The sequence below is a fragment of the Pristis pectinata genome, chromosome 26, assembly GCF_009764475.1.
Source record: "Pristis pectinata isolate sPriPec2 chromosome 26, sPriPec2.1.pri, whole genome shotgun sequence".
NCBI lineage: Eukaryota > Metazoa > Chordata > Chondrichthyes > Rhinopristiformes > Pristidae > Pristis > Pristis pectinata.
The window spans coordinates 14,802,623-14,825,215 of NC_067430.1; the positions used below are offsets into that span (position 1 = coordinate 14,802,623).

Here is a 22,593-nt window from a genome sequence, read left to right on the forward strand (position 1 = left end):
CCGTCTGATTTCAGATCATTTGCCATGATCAAATAGCATTAGCATTGAATAAATGAACCAATCTCCTACGCCAAACAACTCCTCCCTTGGGGATACTAGGATATCTGGAAGGGCAAAACAGAGCAAAGGAAGACTCAACATTCAGCAATTGCTGATCCCTTCATTGAGCACTGAAAAAAGCCTCCTCTTAAGTGTACCATCCATAACGCGAGGACTGATTGAGGTCGTAGTGCTGATTGGGCTGACTGATGTGAAGATTTCAGAGTCTTCGTTGATATTTTATCCCTTTTTAAGAACAGTGTAGTCATTAGATCCCTACAGCATTAAAATCTGTCTCCTGCACTTGACTTGGAAATTGATCTCTTCTCAAATATTTGTAATGCAAATTAATTTGAATTATAAAGCTTCAGATGGATAGGATAATGAGATTAAAAGTTATGGCACAAATGCAGTCTTCATTTCAAGCTTTCTCTTGTGCTGGGCAATGTGGACATTGACTTTGGATATGAGGTTACAAAGCACCTTTTGCTTAATAATATTGCTTTGAAGATTATTAAAGATAACCGACTCGCATTTTGCAGGGGTTGAAATCCTTTATTGAGTTGTTCCATTGGCTCAGGTCTCAAGCAGACTGTCCTCCTAACATCCTATACTTCCAGTTACTCAACTGCATTTCCAGGTACTGTGCCTCGAAGCCATCAACTGTGTCTTCACAAAGGAAAAACAACTGGAATCATTTTCCATCATTCAACATTTCTGTTGTCAATGGAATGGCCTATCAAATTTTAGTTAACACCAATAAGAAATTAAGCATCCCTAATTGCTAAATTAAATATTGATGCTACCTTTACAGAGCAGGAGCACCAAGTTCAATCCCAGTCTATGCTGGGTTAGGTGACCTGAGACTTGGGCCTACTTGGCCCGTGTCACCAGGCTGAGTCAGATTCCCATCATTTAGCCCTTTGTGATGATATTGGACACGTACAAAATCAGGTTTAACAGTGATGCTGTTCACAGCAGAAACCCCTGTCAACACTTAGTCATCAGACTTCCACAGCAAGGAAGGACTGGGTGAACTACGGGCTGTTTCAGCTGAGGCACCATTCACCATCAAGAGTTAGTGCCCCTCAGTGGTAACCTCATTAACATATCTGTAGTAATTACCAAACCATGATCTGTGATAATTGCTGTGCACTATATTAATCATTGATCTGCGGAGGATAAATTCAGTTGGAATACATAGCTTGGGATACTCATCTCAGTTGTTATAAAAATGTTACACTCCTCATGACATGGTGTGAAGTGCGCCAGATTTTCCAGAGATTGCCAGCTTTATTCCCAGCTAACTGAGTCAAACCTGCACCTTTAAACTTGGCTTCACATGCTGTAACTTGCAAATGTAGCTTCCATTAATCAATGTGGATGGTGGTAAATTGAATAGAGGTTGAGAACAGGTCTCTTCTCGTCACATTAGTTCACTTTGCAGTTTGAAACTGGTTCTAAAGGTTGCGGTTGACAAAGGCTCTTCCAACATTCCTCCATGCTGAACTAATTTGATGTCACATTGTTGCCTTGGGGTGAAATTTGTTTCCTTCTTCAGAAAACTCCTTAAATGCTAATGGCTGACAGAATGGAGGAAACTATCATATGTTTCTGAGCGTTGAGTAAAGCAGCTGATAATGGCTGTGGTACCAACCAAACAGATTTGGCCCAATGAGTATGAGTCACAACTTGTGGGTAGGCAAAGATTAAGAAGAATGTCATCTGGAAAGAGGCTGTAGTTAGCTCAGTAAGGGCTGAAAGATCTCAGCGGTGGTGCAGAGCAGGGGCAAGTCCTGCTGTCACTTGATCTTGGTACCAGAGTTGTTCAGCCATTCCATTCAGTATGTGCTCTACCTCCAGAAGTCCTGCTTTGCCATCAAGAGTTTTTCCATCTGACAACCGTGGACCATTGACACTCTTAATTTTGAAGACAGGCAAGTGCCACGTCTGCTGGAAAGCACGAACTTCCCTCTCTGTGACATCGGTGTGCATGTATTGGTCAAATCTTGTCACATTCAGTTAAAGGAAATGAGTAGATTTAAGTAATATTCCTGATTTCATCACAGAAACAATCAAAAAATTACATTTATTTTAGTCTACAATTCTGTGGGTCACTGTGCTGCCAAAACTATTATGAAACATTATGCTACCTACAAAAATGTTAATAAAATCAGAACAGGGTATTGAAATCTTACCTCATTCCTGGAGGGGTATTACATTTGTACACATAGGGTAAAGGTATTATTTCAAACTGCTTTCCTTATATTTTCTAGAAAGAATAGGAATGCAGGCATTGGATTACCACAAGTTGAGATGCCTCCACAATCAAGAGGTCAGCTGATGCACTCAGTTTACGTGTGTAAAATCTCTCTTTAGGCAAGAAGGACTGCAGGAGTTGATGTTTTATTTTAAAGATGGAGACAAGTAAAGAACTGAAAGGTAAACCTGCAACTGTCCTGTCACTGGTCAAAGAATATAGATATAAAATCAAATTAAAAGAGCAAAATATCTTCATCTGATGAGGAATTAATCTGAATCTGAGCATACAGAAAATACATGTTACAATAAACACAATAAAATATTTTGTATGTAATGAATGCAACTTGCATCAGAATCTAAGAAAGTTTGTAGAATATCAGTAAGCTGAAGCAGTTAAAATTTGAAATGATTTTAAAATTAAAGGATACTTTGTGCCAATAATAATTTTCACAATCTTCTCAGAATCGTGCAGGATGCGTGACATTTGGCTAGGTAAATCGTCAAATGATGAGCGATCAGTGAAAGAGAACAAGAACAAGACTGCATCAGCCTTGTCCTTGCAGGCCTGAGAAAAATAAAAGAATCAAGGGTTGCTCATTATAAAATGTACACATAGATGACTTGATTTCCCGCTGTTATATGCAAGTATATAAAGGCTGCAATATCACCACTAAAGTAAAACAGTAACTTCTGTTCAAGTCCATAAGAAAGGAATTATATTTGATTTGACAAAGTAATTAAGCAATCCAGGTGAAGAATCAATATGGTTTGTTTGAGACTTCTCTGTAAATATAGTTCAGTCCTAGGTTGCTAAAGAATTTACCAACGCCAGGACTAAATAACAGATATAAATATTTCACTTGAATTTTCAGAAGACATCTGTTACAATTCCATATTTTGGGCTTTTAAAGGTGTAATGATCCAGCAGTTAACACTTCCCCCAATTATAATGTATCTGTCATGTTTGCACATTAACCAGTCCAACTGTGGTTTGCTGACGTTAAACCTCAGCTTGATAATATTGTGTCTAATTCTGATCACAACTCAGGCTGGCTGTCTATGCATGGAGAAGAGATTTACTAGAATGGTACCAAAGTGGAAGGACTTAAGTTACAACGAGAGATTGAAGAAGTAAAGACTATTCTCCTTGAACAGAGAAGTTTAAAGAGAGCTTCAAAAGTGCTCAAGCTATTTTGAAAAAAGATATTTGAAAAAAGATAGGGAGAAATTGGTTCCACTGGGTTGGTAACCCAGTAAATAGATATTTAAGATAATTGGCAAAAAAATAACTAAAGGGAATTGAGATTTTGTTTCTTCCTCAGAAATTGTTAAAATCTAAAATGCACGGTCTAAGAATGGGGGAAGAAAATTCAATAGTAAAACGCAAAAGAGAACTGGATAAATACTCGTCACGAGAAATGTGTAGATCTATGGGGAAGGAGCATAGAGCAAGGGTAGCTGGAATGCTCTTTAAGCAGCTGATACAAATAATATTAGCGTAAACTACATTAGAACATAGAACATAGAACATAAAACAGTACGGACCCTTTGGCCCATGATGTTGCCGAACTATAGGAACACCTCCTCCACGTTCAATCTAACCCTTCCCTGCTGCACAGCCCATAATCCTCCATTTTTCTTACTTCCATGTGCCTATCTAAGAGCCTTTTAAGTCCCTATTGTATCAGCCTCTACAACCAACCGCAGCAGTGTGTTCCAGGCACCCACCACTCTCTCTGCAAAGAACCTACTGTACTTCTGATATCTCCCCTGAACATTCCTCCTCCGACCTTAAACAGATGTCCTCTGGTAGTGGCTATTAGCACCCTGGGGAAAAGGTGCTCCTGTCCACTCTATCTATGCCCCTCATAATCTTATAAACTTCTATTAAGTCGCCTCTCATCCTGCATCACTTCAAAGAGAAAAGCCCTAGCTCGTTCAACCTTTCCTCATAAGACATGTTCTTTAATCCAGGCAGCATCCTGGTAAATCACCTCTGCACCCTTTCTAAAGCTTCCACATCCTTCCTATAATGAGGTGATCAGAACTGAAGACAATACTCTAAGTGTGGTCTAACCAGAGTTTTATAGAGCTACAACATTACCTCGCAGCTCTTGAACTCAGTCCCTCGACTAATAAAGGCCAGCACACCATATGCCTTTTTAACCACCCTATCAACTTGCATGGCAACTTTGAGGAATCTATGGACTTGGATCCCAAGATCCCTCTGTTCCTGCACACTGCTCAGAATCCTGCCATTAACCTTGTACTCCACCTTCACATTCGTTCTTCCAAAGTGTATCACTTTGCACTTTTCCAGATTGAACTCCATCTGCCACTTGTCCACCCAACTCTGCATCCTGTCTATATCCTGTAGTAACCTACAACAACCTTCTACACTATCCACAACCCCTCCAACCTTCGTGTCATCCGCAAACTTAATAAATCCATCCCTCCACTTCCTCATCCAAGTCATTTATAAAAATCACAAAGAGCAGGGGTCCCAGAACAGATCCCTGTGGAACACCACTAGTCACTGACCTCCAGGCAGAATATTCTCCATCTATTACTACCCTCTGCCTTCTGTGGGCAAGGCAATTCTGAATCCATGCAGCCAAGTCTCCATGGATTCCATGCCTCATGACTTTCTGGATGAGCCTACCATGGGGAACCTTGTCAAACGCTTTACTAAAGTCCATATACACCACATCCACTGCTCTACCTTCATATATTTGTTTTGTCACCTCCTCGAAAAACTCATTTAGGCTCGTGAGGCATGTCCTGTCCCTCACAAAGCCATGCTGACCATCCCTAATAAGATTATGCTTCTCCAAATGCTCATTAATCCTGTCCCAAAGAATCGTCTCCAATAGTTTCCCCACCACTGATGTAAGCCTCACTGGTCAACCATGGCTCCTTTACCCTACCATCCTTTCGCTGTCTCAGTGGGACAAACCTATCCAAAATCCCATGCAAGTGTTCCCTAAACAGCCTCCACATTTCTTCTGTGCATTTCCCTGAGAACAACTGTTCCCAATTTACCCTCCCAAGATCCTGCCTAATACCGTCATAATTAGCCCCCGCCACCCCCCCCCCCCCAAATTAAAAACTTTCCCATATCATTTGCTCCTATCCTTGTCCATGGCTATACAAAAGGTCAGGGAGTTATGGTCACCATCTCTGAAATGCTCGCCAACTGAGAGGTCTTTCACCTGACCAAGTTCATTGCCTAGTACTAGATCCAGTATGGCCTCTCCTCTAGTCGGCCTGTCCACATACTGTGTCAGGAATCCTTCCTGGACACACCTAACAAATTCTGCCCCATCTACACCTTGTGCACTAAGGAGGTGCCAATCAATATTAGGGAAGTTGAAGTCTCCCATGACAACAACCCTGTTATTTTTGCACCTTTCCAAAATCTGCCTACTTATTCTCTCCATGGTGTCCTGGTGGCTATTAGGGGGCCTATAAAATACTCCCTTCCTGTTTCTAACTTCCACCCACATTGACTCAGTGGACGATCCCTCCATGATGTCCTCCCTTTCTGCAGCTGTGATACTATCCCTGATTAGCAATGCCACTCCCCCACCCACCCCCCCTTCTCTTGTCTCCTTCCCTATCCCTTTTGAAACATCTAAACCCCGGAACATCAAGCAGCCAATCCTGCCCCTGCGACAGCCAATTCTTCATGTACATTCTTCAATGCTACATGTCAAGGAGAATATGAGCCAACAGACAACTAGGAAAAAAAACTAGGCAGAACTTCCTTATAATTTCCTTTCTTGCCCATTTAAGGAGTCAAATGGTCCCACCCAAAATCTTCACACATTCAAATCAGTATGTCAGATTTGTACACACAATCCAATTGCAAAACAGTATTATATCTTTAAAAAATTAAAATCTCCTCCTCCAAATCTGTTGACCCTAATATGTTATGGGCTGTAACACCTCTGTGATGCTAACAATAGCATCTGATAGCAAAGGTTCATTTGTAAATCTACAATGTGCAGGCTCAGAGGATGTTTAAAATAAGGTATAAGAGTTGAACCTCATCCTGTTCTCATCTAATATCTATTTGAGGACGGATAAAATGTGTTCAATTATATAAACAGATAGGATACATCTAATGAACTGAACAGACCATATCAACTTTAGAATAAATACACCAACAGCAGGATCTGAATGAATCTATAACACCATTTTTATACAATGCCTTTGAAGCCTTCTTATACGAGGGTCACTGAACTGCAATTATCAGTGAGGAACTGTTCAACCAGAGATTGTGGAGTCCCAACAGCCATCCCTGCTGAAAACGAGTAACACAAACAAGGAATCAAACTTGGGATCACACCAGGTTTTACCACTAAACCTTTGGGGACCACACTGTATGACATCCAAAGAGGATGACTATATTGGTGCATTTTAAAAACCAACTACTGAAAGCCTGGGTGGGATAAAAACAGAGGAGATCTACGCCTACAATGAAGTCCAAACCCACTAAACTATACAATTATTTAGAGCAAAAAAAAACAAACTTCTGGAGGAACCCAGCAGGTCAGGCAGCATCTGCGGAGGCAGAGGGATGGTCAATGTTTTGGGTTGAGAACCTGCATCAGTACTGAAAGTATAGAGAGCAAATAGCCAGTATAAAGAGGTGAGAGGGAGGGGTGAGGTAGGGGCTCGCAGGTGATAGGTGGAACCAGGCAAGGAAGGGTTATTGGGCAAATGGAGCCAGATGAGGGAGGGGGAGGAGTGGAGTTGGGACATAGCGGCTGGCGGATAATAGGTAGAAACAGATAAGGAGGGAAAAAAGAGGCGGCAGAGATAGGGACAGAGGCTGGAAGGTGATAAGTGGAGACACAAGAGGTTGCAGATTCTGGAATCTGATAAGTAAGGAAGATGACAAGTGGAGCCAGATAAGGGAGGGATGATGGGCAGATGGAACCAGTTGGGGCAGGGTAACGAAACTGTGTAACAGGCATTGGGGAGGGATTGGAAAAAGAGGACGAAGGAACCTGGGTAGATCAAAAGGAGAGATAAAGGAACACAAGGTTACCCGAAACCGGAAAATTCAATATCAATACCATTGGGTTGCAGACTACCCAGGTAGAATATCATGTGTTCTTCTAGTTTGCGTTTGGCCTCACCCTGGCAGTGGGGAAGGCTGAGGACAGACAGGTCAGTCTGAGAATGGGAAGGGGAATTGAAATGGCTTGCAACCAGAAGCTCAAGATGCCCTTTGTAGATGGAGTGCAGGTACTCCACTAAAAGGTTGCCTAGTCTATACTTGCTCTCGCCAACGAGGAGGAGGCAACACATCGAGAGCTTCAAATGCAATTAGACCAAGTTGGAGAAGGTGCATGTGAATGCTTGCTTGTCCTGGAAAGGTGGTTTAGGTCCCTAGATGGAGGTGAGGGAGGAAATATAGGGACAAGTATTGCAGCTCCTATGGTTGCATGGGAAAGTGCCAGGGGTCAGGGAGGGTTGGGTGGGGAGGAATAAGAAAACCAGGGAATCACAGAGGGAGTGGTCCCTGTGGAAATCAGAAAAGGATGGGAAGCATAAAATGTGACAGGTGGTGGGATGCCGTTGCAGCTGGCAGAAACCTTGAAGGACAATGTGCTGGATGCAGAGGCTGGTAGGGTGAAAGGTGAGGACTAGGGGAACTCTATCTCTGTTCTGGTGAGAGCAGGTCTGGGAAATGGTGAAAATGTGAGTTTACAGTAGAGGAGAAGCCATGATTCCTGAAAAAGGACACTTCAGATGTCCTGGAACGGAAAGCCTTGTCTTGAAAACAAATGCAGAAGAAACTGAGGGAAAGGGATAGTGTCCTTACAAGAGACAGGGTGGGAGGAGGTATAGTTGAGGTAGCTGTGGGAGTCAGTGGATTTATGGATTTATAGTAAATGTCATTAGATAGTTTATCTCCTGAGATGCAGACACAGAGCTACAGAAAGGGGAGAAAGGTGTCAGAAATTGTTCAAGTGAATTTGAGGGGCAGAGCAGAAATTAGCAACACCAATGCAGTCGTCGATGTAGTGGAGAAAGACTTGGGGAGCGGTACCAGAGCAGATTTGGAACAAGGACTGTTTCACGTAGCCAATGAAAGATCAGGTGTAGCTAGGGCCCATGCAAGCACCCATGGCTACACTTTTGAAAGTGGGAGGAATCAAAAGAGAAGTTATTCAGGGTAAGAACAAATTCTCTCGGGCTGATGAGGTTGTTAGTGGAGGGGAGTTGGTTGGATCTTGGTTCTGGAAAGAAGCAGAGGTCTCTAAGACCTTCCTGATGGGGAAAGGAAATGTATAAAGACTGGACATCCATGCTGAAGATGAGGCAATGGGTGCCAAGGATTTGGAAGTTGTCAAAATGGTGGTGGGCATGTGAGGTAGCCCAGATGTAGGTGGGAAGGGACTGGACAAGAGGAGACAAGACAGAGTCGAGGTATGAGAAGATAAGTTCAGTGAGCAAGTAAATTATTTTCATGGGGAAGAAAGGGCAAGTCTGCCATTGCATTTTTAGGATGCCATGTAAGTTCTTTGCAGTTTGGTTATTTCTTGTCCTTTTTGTGCATAAAATGAGAAATGTACTTAGACTTATATTATACATTTCTTTCTACAATGCCTTTGGTGTGTTCTTACAGCAAGAATGTGGTCAAACTTCTTCAGGGAGGCTTCACCGCAGTCCCAGAACTGAAACCGAAACATGATCACACGGCCACTCTCCACCAGCTTTCCTGGCCAATAAACTGTCCTTGTCTGAATTCCTATAATTAAGACAAACATTAGACTTTATCTTCTTAAGAAATAAGATCTTTCACCAGAATGCCAAGAGATTTTTATTTTGTTTTATATTGTTTTATAAAATCTCCTCTACAAAATTCAGTGCACAGTTCCATGTAGGTATTTCAGCACAGCCAGTATAGCACAGTACTCTATACATGCACATTGCTGTTCACATACTTATAGAGAAAATACAATGCAGGATTGCATACTGCATATGTATAGCACAGTACTACACACACACAAATGATATGCATAGATATATGTGGTTGACAATAGGCTAGGACTTCACCTGTGGTCTCATGATGAAGGCTGGGGATTTCTACACCAGCAAACTTAGCAATTGCTGCTGTTTTTCCTACACCGCTCTTCCCAGACACAAAGATCTTGTAACTGGCAATATCCGGTGCAGACTGTGGGGAGAGCACTGGTCGCTCAAGTAATCCTAGAGACAAACATATTCATAAATGTCGACATTATCAGCTTAGATGCTGACACCAACTGAATTAATTTCCTGACCTATCAACAGTTGATTTTAGCTCAAGCTATGTCAACCCACAAAACTAAACAAAAAATTTTCAAAATTAAAATTTCAATAATAATTCAGTTACTGTATTCCTAAATCTAAAACATCATAAAGATTCTAGTTCCAAAGGACAGATAAATGTGTTCAATTAAAGTAAACAGAAAGGATACATCTAAGGAACTGAAGAGACCACATCAACTTCAGAAATAACACACCAATAGCAAGATCAACACAAGTTTTATACAATGCCTTTGGATCATTCTTGTACAAGAACATAGACTAAGTTAGCTCTGTGTGTACCATATAGTGGTATATATAGGAAGTGGGACTATGAAAATATGCTAGGCAGTAAAAGGCATGCTTCCTGGGTAAAGAAAACTGTGGAAATTAATTAAACAGGTTCAATCCCTAAACATAAAGTTTTTGATGGACCATTTAGTCTTTTCCTGCTCATACCCAGGTTTGTGTAAAGAGAGAGAGTTGTTAGAAATGCACTTATTGCTCTGACCATTAATTCTCCGTTTCACTCAAAAGGATGATAAATCTTTACTCACCAAACACTTTTCTCTTGTTTTTGCGCAAGATGCTAGCCAGATATTCCCGGGCTTCCACTGAGTTAAGCCAGTTGGCTGTTACTAGAGATCCTGATTTCACAATAACTGCCATTTCTTGACCATGGAGTTCAAGATCTTCAGGTTGCCATCTGGCTACAAGCTGTGCAAAATTGAACAAACAATTTTTTAAAAATACATTTCTGGATGACTGCAACTCAAGAACACAAATACCACAGTGTAGTGGGAAGAATGCTTACCTGTGATGTCTGGACCAGACTTTACACCTTGCTGAAAATTTGATGACAGTCAATTCCGTATGCTGGCTGTCAGGATCCCATGCAAGATGAACTTTGGGAGTTCCTCATGGGCACCAGCCCACAGCACAAAGCTGCCACCACTCGGCACTAATTACAAATCCCATAGCAAGTCAGGAATTGTAGCAAAACTGGTTGTCAGCTCTTTTCAGATTCCCAAATTTTAACCTTTTCTGCACCTCTTAGACACTATCCTTTTAATATTTCTAGATATTTATGTATAAACACCAAACAACAGAGGTTCCATTGTCAACTCTGTCCTTTAGGACTGTCACTGATCATTACTCATGTTCCAAATACAATAATTTATTATCAATCTGCAAGTTGCATTTTCACCCCTTTTTATCCCAAAAGCTTAGCATTTGGGAGCAAATCACATCATATCAAGATTTTCATACATCTGCTACATTAAAGTCTATGTTTTTTGCTATATGGCTTGGCAGTTATAGGTACCGATAATTGAGAAGACCCTAGTTTAAGTCTCTGGTATTTGGCACCAATACAGGTTGAGAAGCAACTGGAATGAAAACATTTAACCTGTGAGCCAGGACTAAGGAAGATAGGAAATTAGACTGGGTTTCCTCTCCTAATCACTATTCACTTCCTATGTAGAAAAGTGCACAGGCATAAACCCTGAGTGGGGAGAGAGAGACTCTAAATTGCAAAGTTGATATAGAGATCAGGCATGCACCCCAAGTATTGATGCTTGTTTGGTAGGATCAATGTCTTTTAGAGTTGAGGAAAGAAAATTTGAGTTAAAAAGATTGTGATTCTTTAATTTCCTCCCTCTATCCCATGGTGTGGCCAAGCACAAGGCCACCAATGGAGTGGTTAGTGGTAAAAGCATAAGAAATTGTACACATTACAAAACTCTGGGATAAGCAAATGCACGTTTACTTAGTATCTACACACAGAAATCTTCTCAAGGAACCTCACAAGATTCCAATCTGACAACATTAATACCAAGCAGAAAGAGATATTGGGGTACCACAGAGATCAATGCTTGGGCCCCAGTTATTCACCCATATCAATGATTTGGCTAAGAGGACAAGTATCTTCAAGTTTCTTGATAACCATAATCTGGGTCAATGGTAATTTTTAAGTGGATCTTAAAAGAGAACAGGGGGAGGATTTCAGAACTTGAAGCCAAGCTGGCTGAAAGCAATGACAGGGGAGGGGGTGGACAGGGGAGGCAACACATAACATACAGTAGTTGGCAAAATGCAAGACCGTGGAGATTTGTGGGGTCAATTAGGGAGATGAAGGTATTTAAGGCAATGAAGGTATTTAAACATATGGATGAGAAATTTTGAAGTTCTTTAATGTGAGTTGTGGAATAGATATTGGGGAACCTGTGGATGTGATGTATTTGGATTATCATAAGGTTTTGGATAAGGTTGGTCAATGAGGTTAGAGTATTCAGAGCTGGAGGTAATATACCGACATGGATTGAGAATTGGTTTTTGGACAGTAAGCAGGGTGGCAATATAATGTTGAAAAGCGAGAAGTTATCCACTTTGGTGCAAAAAAACAGAATTAGATTAGATAATGTTGATGTTCAAAAGGGCATGAAGGTGCAGCAAGCAATCAGGAAGGCAAATGGTATGCTGGCCTTTATTGCGGCAGCATTTGATTAAAGCAGTAAAGATGTCTTACTGCAATTATACAGGGCCTTGGTGAGACTGCACCTGGAGTATTGTGTACAGTATTAGTCTCCTTGCCTAAAAAAGGATACACCTGACATAGAGGAATGCAGCAAATCTTCACTAGACTGGTTCCAAGGATAGCATGAGGAGAGGTTGAGTAAACTAAGCTTATGTCCTCTAGAAGAACGAGAGGTGATCTCATTGAAACTTACAACATTCTCACAGGACTTAGTAGGCTGCATGCAGGGAGGATATTTCCCCTGGACAAAGAGCCTGGGATCTCAGTCTGAGAATAAGGGGAGGCCCTTTAGTACTGAAATGAGAAAAGATTTCTTCATGCAGATGGTGGTGAATCTTAGGATTCTCCACCACAGGGTGGTGGAGAATCAGTTGCTGAGTTTATTCAAAACAGAGATCAACAGATTTGTGGGTATTAAGAGAATCAAGGACATGAGGATGGTGCAGGAAAAAAGCACTGGAGTAGAAGATCAGCCATGAACTTGATAAATGGCAGGGCAGCTTGGGAGGACTTACTCCTGTTCCTATTCTGACAATGATGTTGATTTTTCAGGAGCTGATGAAGATCAGAGTACACAGGTGATATGGATGAGCTGGAATACAGAATTCTGAATAAGCTTAAGTTTATATTAGGGAGTGCATGGCAGACCAAGGTGAACAACTCTGAACGAATGCAAAGTGAAAACAGGGATTGTACTCAGCAGGTCAGCCAGCATTAGCGGAGAGGGAAACACAGTAATCTTTTGGGTCCAGGACCCTTTATCACAACTGGAAAAATGAGGAGACAAGTTCTTTTCACATTGTTTTTGTTTTAGATTTCCAGCATTTGCATTCTTTGGTCCAACTCAGATTAACACAGCCCAGAACTGAGACGGCTCAGTGCCAGAAAGATAAACTCCATGGATGGAGAACGTGAGAGGGAGAATGGGTGCAAAACTAGTCAAGGCAAACATTCAGGAAAATGTAAACTAAAAAGTAGAGTCACAGAGCACTACAGTGCAGAAACAGGCCCTTCGGCCCATCGGCCCATCTAGTCCATGTTGACCTGATCTTCTGCCTAGTCCCAACTACCTGCACCCGGACCATATCCCTCCAAACCCCTCCCATCCATGTACCTATCCAAACTTCTCATATATTACAACTGAAGCTGCATCTTCCACTTTCGCTGGCAGCTCATTGCAAACTCACACCACCCTCTGAGTGAAGAAGTTCGCCCTCAAGTTCCCCTTGAATATTTCACCTTTCACCCTAAACCTATGTCCTCTAGTTCTAGTCTCACCCAGCCTTTGGGGGAAAAGCCTGCATGCATTCACCTTATCTAGACCCCTCATAATTTTGTATACCTCTATAGGATCTCCCCTCATTCTCCTGCGCTCCAGGGAATAAAGTCCTAACCTAGTCAGCCTTTTCCTATAACTCAGGTCCTCAAGTCCTGGCAACATCCTTGTAAATTTTCTCTGCACTCTTTCAAGTTTATTGCTATCTTTCCTGTAGGTAGGTGACCAGAACTGCACATAATACTCCAAATTTGGCCTCACCAATGTCTTGTACATCTTCAACATAACATCCCAACTCCTCCAGTCAATGGCCCAATTTATGAAGCCAATGTGCCAAAAGCTCTCTTTACGACCCTATCTACCTGTGACGCCACTTTCAAGGAACTATGGATCTGCATTCCCAGGTTCTTCTGTTCTACTGCACACCTCAGTGCCCTATCATTCAATGTATAAGTCTTACCCTAGTTTGTCCTCCCAAAGTGCAACACCTCACACTTGTCTGCATTAAATTACATCTGCCATTTTTCTAGCTGGTCAAGATCATGCTGCAAGCTTTGATAGCCTTCCTTGCTATCCACTGCACCCCCAATCTTGGTGTCATCTGTAAATTTGCTGATCCAGTTTACCACATTATCATCTAAATCATTAACATAGATGATAAGCAACAACGGACCCGGCACCAATCCCTGCGGCACACCACTAGTCACAGGCCTCCAGTCAGAGAAACAACCACTCTCTGGCCTTTCCCACTAAGCCAATGTTGAATCCAATTGGCTACTTCATCCTGAATGCTAAGTAACTTAACCTCCTGGACCAGCCTCCCATGCAGGACTTTGTCAAAGGCCTTGCTAAAGTCCTTGTAGACAACATCCATCGCCTTCCCTTCATCTTGGTAACCTCCTCAAAAAACTCTATAATATTAGTTAGACATGACCTACCATGCACAAAGCCATGTTGATTATCACTAATCAGGCCCTGTCTATCCAAATACTTATATATTCTGTTCCTTAAAATGCTTTCCAATAATTTACCCATGACTGACGTCATGCTCACCGACCTATAATTTCCCAGCTTATCCTTAGAGCCTTTCTTGAACAATGGAAAAACATTAGCTATCCTCCAGTCCTCCAGCACCTCACCCGTAGGTAAGAATGTTTTAAATATCTCTGCCAGGGCCCCTGCAATTTCTGCACTTGCCTCCCGAGGGGCACCTTGTCAGGCCCTAGGGATTTATCCACTTTAATTCGCCTCAAGACAGCCAGCAGCTCCTCTGCCATCATCCGGACATGTTCCATGACCTCACTACTCTTTTACCTCAGTTCTATAGTCTCTGTGTCTGTCTCCAGAGTAAATATGGATGCAAAAAATTCATTTAAGATCTGCCCCTTCTTTCTTGGCTCCATGCATAGATGACCATGCTGATCTTCAAGAGGACCAGTTTTGTCCCTTGCTACCCTTTTGCTCTTAATATAGCTATAGAAATCCTTGGAATTCTCTTTCACGTTGTCTGTCAGAACAACTTCATGTCCTCTTTTTGCCCTCCTGATTTCTCCCTTAAGTATTCTCTTGCATTCCTTATACTCCCTTTGCCACATTTGATCCTAACTGCCTATACCTGATATACGCCTCCTTTTTTCTTTACTAGGGTCTCAATAGTAAATACAGAATAGAAGACAAAAGTGGCTCCAGCAGTAGCACTGATTATTCATGATTGCAGAGAAGCCCAGAAAGGCCATCCAGTGTCACTCTCAATACTCACTGCTTACAGTTTATTCTCTGTCCCAGATCCCTTAATATCTAGCCCTTCAGCAGAGCCACTTTAAGCAATGTCCATTGCGTACAGCAACTAGCTTCTTTACCCTCTGCCCCACAGCACCAGCCCAGCTACCCTGCTGCCTCACAGCACCAGCCCGGTTACCCACTGCCCCACAGCACCAGCCCAGTTACCCTGCTGCATCACAGCACCAGCCCAGTTACCTTGCTGCCCCACAGCACCAGCCCGGTTACCCTGCTGCCCCACAGCACCAGCCCGGTTACCCTGCTGCCCCACAGCACCAGCCCAGTTACCCACTGTCCCACAGAACCAGCCCAGTAACCCTCTGTCCCATAGCACCAGTCCAGTTACCCACTGCCCCACAGAACCAGCCCGGTTACCCACTGCCCCACAGAACCAGCCCAGTTACCCACTGCCCCACAGAACCAGCCCAGTAACCCTCTGTCCCATAGCACCAGTCCAGTTACCCACTGTCCCACAGAACCAGCCCAGTAACCCTCTGTCCCATAGCACCAGTCCAGTTACCCACTGCCCCACAGAACCAGCCCGGTTACCCACTGCCCCGCAGAACCAGCCCAGTTACCCACTGCCCCACAGAACCAGCCCAGTTACCCACTGTGGCACTGACTTCAGTCATCATGAAGTGCTTCAAGAGGTTAGTCTTGCAACACATTAAATCTATTCTCCCTCCCTTACTGGACCCCCTTCAGTTTGCATACCGCCCCAATCGGTCAACCGAAGATGCAGTGTCCTTTGCCCTCCACCTGGCTTTGTCTCACCTAGATCAAAAGGACACTTATGTTAGAACGCTCTTTATAGACTTCAGCTTTGCCTTTAATACTATCATCCCACAGAACCTCATAAGGAAGCTATACCTACTGGGCCTTAGCACCTCCTCCTGCAATTGGATTCTGGACTTCCTCTCTGAAAGGCCACAGTCAGTTCGTATTGGAAATACCATCTCAAAAATCACTAGGCTGAGCACTGGAGCCCCCCCAGGGCTGTGCGCTCAGTCCACTGCTGTTCACACTGCTGACCCGTGACTGTTCTGCCAACTCAAGCTCCAACCATATCATCAAGTTTGCTGATGATACAACAGTGTTGGGCCTCATCAGCAGGATTGATGAAACAGCTTACAGAGAGGAGGTGGCGAGGCTGGCGGATTGGTGCTCAGTCAACAATCTCTCCTTGAACATGGACAAGAGAGATGATTGTGGATTTTAGAAAGGCCCAGGCTGACCACTTACCCCTGTGCATCAATGGCATCATTGTACAGAGAGTCAGCTGTTATAAGTTCTTGGGAATAAATATAGCAGACGACCTGTCCTGGTCAACTAACATCTCTTCCCTCGCCAAGAAGGCACAGCAGCGTCTCCACTTCTTACGGCGGCTGAAAAGAGCAAACCTGCCCTCCCCCACCCTCACTACATTCTACAGGGGTACCATTGTGAGTGTCCTGACCAGCTGCATCTCTGCCTGGTACAGTAACTGTAACATCTCTGACCGTAAGTCTTTGCAGAGAATTGCGAGTACAACGAAAAAGATCAATGGAGTACCTCCTTCCTCCATCTCGGATATTTACAATACACGATGCACACGTAAGGTTTATAGAATTATAGACAACCCTTCTCATCCCTCCCATGACCTATTTGTCCCACTGCCGTCTGGCAAGTGGTACCAGAGCATCCGGGCCAGAACTACTAGATTACACAACAATTTTTTCCCCCCGGCTGTCAGGCTCCTGAATACCCTGGTAGACAAATGCCACGTCAAAAGCTCTGGTTTGTACAACGGCGTATAAGAACTTTGGCTGCTGCTGAACATGCTTATACAATGAGCACAACACACTGAGCTTGTATTTCTCTTGTCCAGCTCGGTTTTGCATCAACTCTGCACTAAATTTGTGTTTTGTATATGCTGTTTTTTTGCACTATTTGTTTTTGATTTTTTTGTTTTTTGCTTGTGTTTATTGTACGTCTTCTGTTCTATGTATGTCCTCTGTTGTGAGAGTCTGGGGGAAACGACATTTCGTTCCGCCATGTGTTTTTATAGCATGGATGAATGACAATAAAGTAACTTGAACTTGAACTGTCCCAAGAACCAGCCTGGTTCCCCACTGCTGCACCACACCACCAGGCCGATCACCCACTGCCCCACCCACCACCAGCCCGGTTACTCCCTATTAACCAATGCACCGGCCATCTCCGGGCCAGGCCCTGTTGTGAATCCGTGTTGGACCTACCCATTGGGAGCCGCGCTCGCCGCCCTCCGCCCGGTCGAGCTCCTCACCCACCGCAAACGTTAACCGAAACGGCTCAAACCATTGCCAAGGCAGCCACGCACAACCTTACGTCTGACGTCAGCGCCCCGCTCTGCCTTCGTCACGTCATCACGAAGGGGAAGTTTCCATGGAAACCCGAGACTGCGATGGGCTTCACCTGTTGGCTTGTCCTCACCGGAGCATTTTTCCCCAATGCAAATAATTCTCAGAATAAAAGCAGCACCCTTCAGGATTACAGTATTTTCTTTAGAGTTTTGTTGGTCTGTAAATATGTTACAAACAAGTTCCCACAAGCAGCAAGTAGCTAATGAACATTTGTTGACCACCAGATAAATGAAGCTTAAGGCATAGCCACCAATAAGTGACTCCAACTGGGGAGATGCAAGTAGAAGAAATGGAGGCGAGGAAACACCTTGAAGGGCTGAAGAGTTGGAGAAAGCTAAAGTGGTAGAAACTGTCAAGGTCCTGTTACAAATTTTAAAATAGGGCTTAACATGTCATTGCCAGGAGGCAAAAGAAGTGAAAATGAGAGAGCTATTGAACCGACCTAAAGATGGAGAAGTATTATACACGGAGGGTTACCACTGGACGTTCATTTTTCCTTAATGTTTCTCTGAATAGCTTGTGTGCATTATCAGAATAGTGCAGCGAGAAGCACAAGGTATATTAAAAAGTGTTGCACTGATGAGTGGTTTTGCTTAAGCGTTTATTTTCGCATTTTATTTTCATCAATGAAACACCAGACTCCAAGGATACATTCCCAGCTTCTACCATTTTCAGTGAACACTATGCTTTGGAGCCAATCTAATACAATCAAGCTGACTCTCCAGGCTTACAGTGAATTAACTTCCTTGAAATGGAAGTCCCTATTCTTGATTCTGTCTTGTCTTTAATAAACAACGAGTTTCTCGTCAGCTCTCAGTATTGAATTGTTGTAGTGTATTACAGTAAATGCAGCAGAACATATTTCAATATTGTGAGACGAGTTCTGAACATTGTTAAACTGTAAGCTCAAGGTACGTTTTTATTTAAAGTACTAATAACACAAACATTTGATTTTTTTTTTACAAAACGACTTTAATAAAAGAAACAGCTTCTTTGTACCATGATCTGATCAGGCAGGACTTTACAGACACTTAACACAGGACAGATACAAGCTGAGGTCAGAACACCTATCACATTGACTCCACTCATGGAAGTAACAAACACCTAATTGCAAAAGACTTCAAGTAAATTTGGAATGGCATTTTTCCCAAAAGTACAAAAAAATGTTAGTGCACGTTTAAATACAAACATTACAAAGCCCTGGAGTCTATCACTACTCTAACATCCTTATTGGTCAAGGGAGGCAAGAAAGGAGCTAAGATTGAACAATTTCTGGCCTTTCTATTTGGACATTTAAACAATTTTTATTACTTGAAATAAAAGAAATCTGAAACTTTGTTCATATTCATACTCCACCATAACTAACGTGAGGACAAAGAATAAACACAAAATATCCTTCATTTCACCCATTCCCAAATATTAAATTTAGACTGAATTGGGACACAATGATCCTTGGAAAAACCTGTCATTTTTATTTTATGAACTTGATAGAGAAAAAGAATTTGAAAACTCTGCTTAAATTTAAGCATTTTATTTTAGTGCTAATTTAAGTGGCATCATCCCCATCAATGCAGTACAGACACACACACACACACACACACCACAGATAAGCCAGATCTTTAATGTTTATAAACTCATTAAATCTATCATTTCAGAGAGTTGTTAGATGTTGATGTTGGTAACAGTGTTAAAACTAATTAATATTTTTGCATATTTTGTGATATCAACATGATTTTTCTACAGAATGGAGGATGTAAATAATCTAAATTAATCTAAATTTTCACTAGACATAATTCCAGATGATTACCTAAATCACCCAATCACTTGTTGTTAGAGATCCTTGGAGCCTGGATACAGAAAAATGATTTGATTAGCATTCTGTGTTGGTGTGTAAAGCATCACCACTATCAGATACACCATCAAAATTTCAGGCTAACACTCCATTACCACACTGGGAAACCATGAGCAGCACTATCATTCAGATAAAATATAAACCAAAGTCTTGTGCAATGCTTTTTTCAAAATAGATCCCATAACATGAGATGGCTGTTCAACAATCAGAAATAGAATAGAATGGGCCCATATTCTCTTTAGAACAAGTGGTAGTCTCATTGGTAACATTCTTAAAAGGGCTTGCGGGGATCAATGCTGATCAAAGATGTTCACCCTACAGGAAAGTTCAGAAAGGGGGTCATGGTCACAGTATGAGGAGGTGGTCATTTAGCAGTGGTTGAGTCAGTAAATCTTTGGACACCAGAATGTATGGGGATTGTGCTGGGAGCTGAAGTTGATGTAGAGGTTTAACCATGATTTAAGGAATGATGGAGCAGAATTCATGACTTACTCCAATTTCTTTAAACAAATTCGAGAAATAGTAACACACCATTCTGTTAAGTATTTTCCAGCTTTTCTTTCGTCTTAATTTTGTGCTTGCTTTAACTCCTATTTTTATTTGTATAATAAATGCTGATAATGGGCATTGGCTGCACCAAGATCATTGGGAATAGAAAATGCATGGAATTGGAATAGGCCATTGCTACATTTCGATGGATCCGACGTTTACTTGCCTTTTCACCACTCACTTGACCAGGCCTTCACTTCCTGCTATGCCAGATTTTCCATCCTTTCTTCCCACTTCTCTTTTGTGCTAGTCTGTGGTCACAATTTATTCTTCGCACCCATCTTTTGCTTCTACATATCCCATATAACCCCTTTTCCACTGCACCAAGTTGCTTAATCATCCCTGCCATCTCCATGGCAAACCTTTTCAGGTTTTCACTGCACCATCAAACCCATTATTCCCTGGCTATGTATTTGTTTAAAAGCTAATCACCTCCAACATCTGTTGGAAGGTCACCAACCAGAAATCTTGTTTTTCTCACCACACATGCTGCCTGATCTGCCAAATCCTTTCTACCTCTCTTCCTCAAAGATTTATACCACCTGCAGTAGTTTACCTCTATACAATGTAACTACAGGTGTAATTTATTCCTCACTTCACAGCAATTCTAGGAATGATTGCACACATTTATCTTCCTTGTGTGAATCTATCTGGATATATTTTTATTTTGCCTCAGTCTTGAACATAGACCCAGCAATGTCCTTTTCTGATCTATAATGTTTCATTCTGTTTGATCAAGTATAGACTCTTTCTCACTGTGGCAGAAAGATTTCTTGGGATGAAAAGCCACTGTCAGAAACATTAATCTTAATATTAAATTCTAAAATTCTTCAAAACTGATTAGTGAAGGCACAGCACGTTTAGTTATATAGTGGGAAGAAACTGTACCGATCGGCAACAAGTCTCCATTGAACTTTTCTGCATAAGCAACCCAGTCTATTCCTCTCGTTGCTTGATTCCCATACCTTCAATGTTATTTGGAGCAACTATAATTCCCATTTGTACACATTTATAGATTCCACTCCGACAACTTGAGAGAATTTCTGATTCTTTAATTGTAATACATTTCATCCAATCCCATCTCTGATCACTCTTTGTGAATACATTGTGCCTCTGGTTACAGTTTTGTGAACCAGCAAGAACCTTTTATCTCATCACCTTCTCCAATTTTCAAACCTTTTTTTCCAGATAGTGTTTGTCCTGTGATAACTTGTCCAACACCTACATTACCCTTTATTATGAGCCTTAGCAGGTTGTTTAGGCTATGAGAAAAAGACAAAGCTCCATATACATTTTCTGTAGATTTTTTGATAACAGTCCTGTTAAGAACCTTGGCGGTACTTTCCTCCATTAATTGTGATATATATAATGCAAGTTATTGTAGAAGGCACTGGAATATGTTAGCTGCAGACCACTTCCCCCTCCTTACACAAAGAACAGCATCAATTGTAAAAATGAAATAGGGCCTTTTAGACTGCAAGTATAATAGATGGTGCCTTTGACCAGCAGGCCAATGGTAATCTTTCTGGTCAAGAGTATTTCCTTATAAGAGTACTGAGAGCTTCACAAAATAATTAATTTCAAACTGATGAGGGTCAAACACTAATATCTTGTTTTTAGCAAATGCTGATAACTATTGCAAATAGCAAGTCTAATTGTTTCAGATTTCCAGCTCTTGTTGATATGTTAAATTATTGTAATTTTCCTTGCTCATCCAAAAGAGTCAGTGAGGCAACTTCCTCAAATGACTATGTAATTAACTACCAAAAAAATTTTATAAATAGCAGCAGAGTTAGCACTATTCATAGCTTCAAAATAAGAAACTTCATTGATCAGTCTCTTAGTGGAATCAGGTAAGGCAGCAAGATATTTGTCCTAATTAAACAAGCTAAGGAGTCTACCTTCATTTCAGCAGCAAAACATGTAAATTTACCAGTTTTCTGAAGCTGAAGAAATTGGGTCCATTGAGACCTACTTGAGGTAAAAGTTCCAGCTGCTGTTCAACAGACTTGTGTGGCTACACACTCATTGTATTTAGTAATCCTACACTATGGAAGAAAGTGATTGAGTGCTAGCTGTTAGTGTTATAATGATGGAAGCACACAAACAGCCCAGCCTGAGCTCATCTGTCCAGTAAACATTCACCCTTCTAGTTAGAGGTATGTCAATCCCCATTGCCTATCGCTGCATGGTATTAAATATGACAAGAAATGTAACTGGAGGTCCCATGATTTTGTATTAGCTGTTGTAGAGTCTTTGTCATTTCTTAGAATAGATGGGTGCCTTGCTGAAAAACAATAGAGCATTAGATAAGCAGATTTAAGTTGGTTTCAAAGTCTTAAAGCTGTTAATGCCAGGCACTTAAAATGGAAACTTCCTGAACATGAGTATCCAAATAAAAAAAGACTTTGTACGCTTAGCTTCTGATGTATGTGGAACTGTAGTTACTTGCCATGACTTCCCTTTATTGCATTCTCGATGAGTATGGCTTCCAGCCAATCTACCAGGCACACTGCGTGTATATTCTGCAATTGTTTAGGTCAGTCTGTAACTTCCAACATAGTAGTACTAAGTCTGTTTTACAGCCTGAGAAAAAAGCAAAATATTAATGTTA

At 41.8% G+C, this 22,593-nt stretch overlaps 2 protein-coding genes across 5 annotated transcripts in view; both read right to left on the minus strand.

The window, feature by feature from the left end:
- Positions 1-575: 575 nt before the first annotated feature.
- On the minus strand, positions 576-17,550 carry cplane2 (ciliogenesis and planar polarity effector 2). 3 transcript variants are annotated; one of them, XM_052039410.1, is made up of 8 exons: positions 17,435-17,538; positions 15,912-15,971; positions 10,421-10,567; positions 10,164-10,323; positions 9,376-9,528; positions 8,943-9,067; positions 2,730-2,866; positions 582-2,047 (listed from the first exon to the last, which is right to left on the minus strand). In XM_052039410.1, exons 4-8 carry the CDS (start codon positions 10,273-10,275, stop codon positions 1,807-1,809), a joined length of 768 nt encoding a protein of 255 aa, XP_051895370.1. In that variant the 5' UTR covers positions 10,276-10,323; positions 10,421-10,567; positions 15,912-15,971; positions 17,435-17,538; the 3' UTR covers positions 582-1,806. The 3 variants fall into 3 exon arrangements, with proteins under 3 accessions (XP_051895369.1, XP_051895370.1, XP_051895368.1); XM_052039408.1 differs by lacking the exon at positions 10,421-10,567 and having other exon boundaries at positions 17,435-17,537; XM_052039409.1 differs by lacking the exons at positions 10,421-10,567; positions 15,912-15,971 and having other exon boundaries at positions 576-2,047; positions 17,435-17,550.
- Positions 17,551-18,492: 942 nt separating this feature from the next.
- fbxo42 (F-box protein 42) overlaps positions 18,493-22,593 on the minus strand; it is a 44,829-nt gene continuing 40,728 nt past the window's right edge. For both annotated transcript variants that reach the window (XR_007958248.1, XM_052039277.1), the window contains exon 11: positions 18,493-22,565. The gene's annotated coding sequence lies outside the window, so the exon portion shown is untranslated. The remainder of the gene's footprint in view (positions 22,566-22,593) is intronic.

What these genes read in the sequence shown, in the direction of transcription:
- cplane2 (XM_052039409.1), bottom strand. Translation starts at nt 10,275, where the DNA reads ATGGCAGTTATTGTGAAATCAGGATCTCTAGTAACAGCCAACTGGCTT. An exon ending in CCTTCATCATGAGACCACAG is followed by an intron (nt 9,068 to 9,375) that starts GTGAAGTCCTAG and finishes TCTTAATTATAG; the next exon opens with GAATTCAGACAAGGACAGTT. An exon ending in AAAATTATTATTGGCACAAA is followed by an intron (nt 2,048 to 2,729) that starts GTATCCTTTAAT and finishes GAATGTGACAAG; the next exon opens with ATTTGACCAATACATGCACA.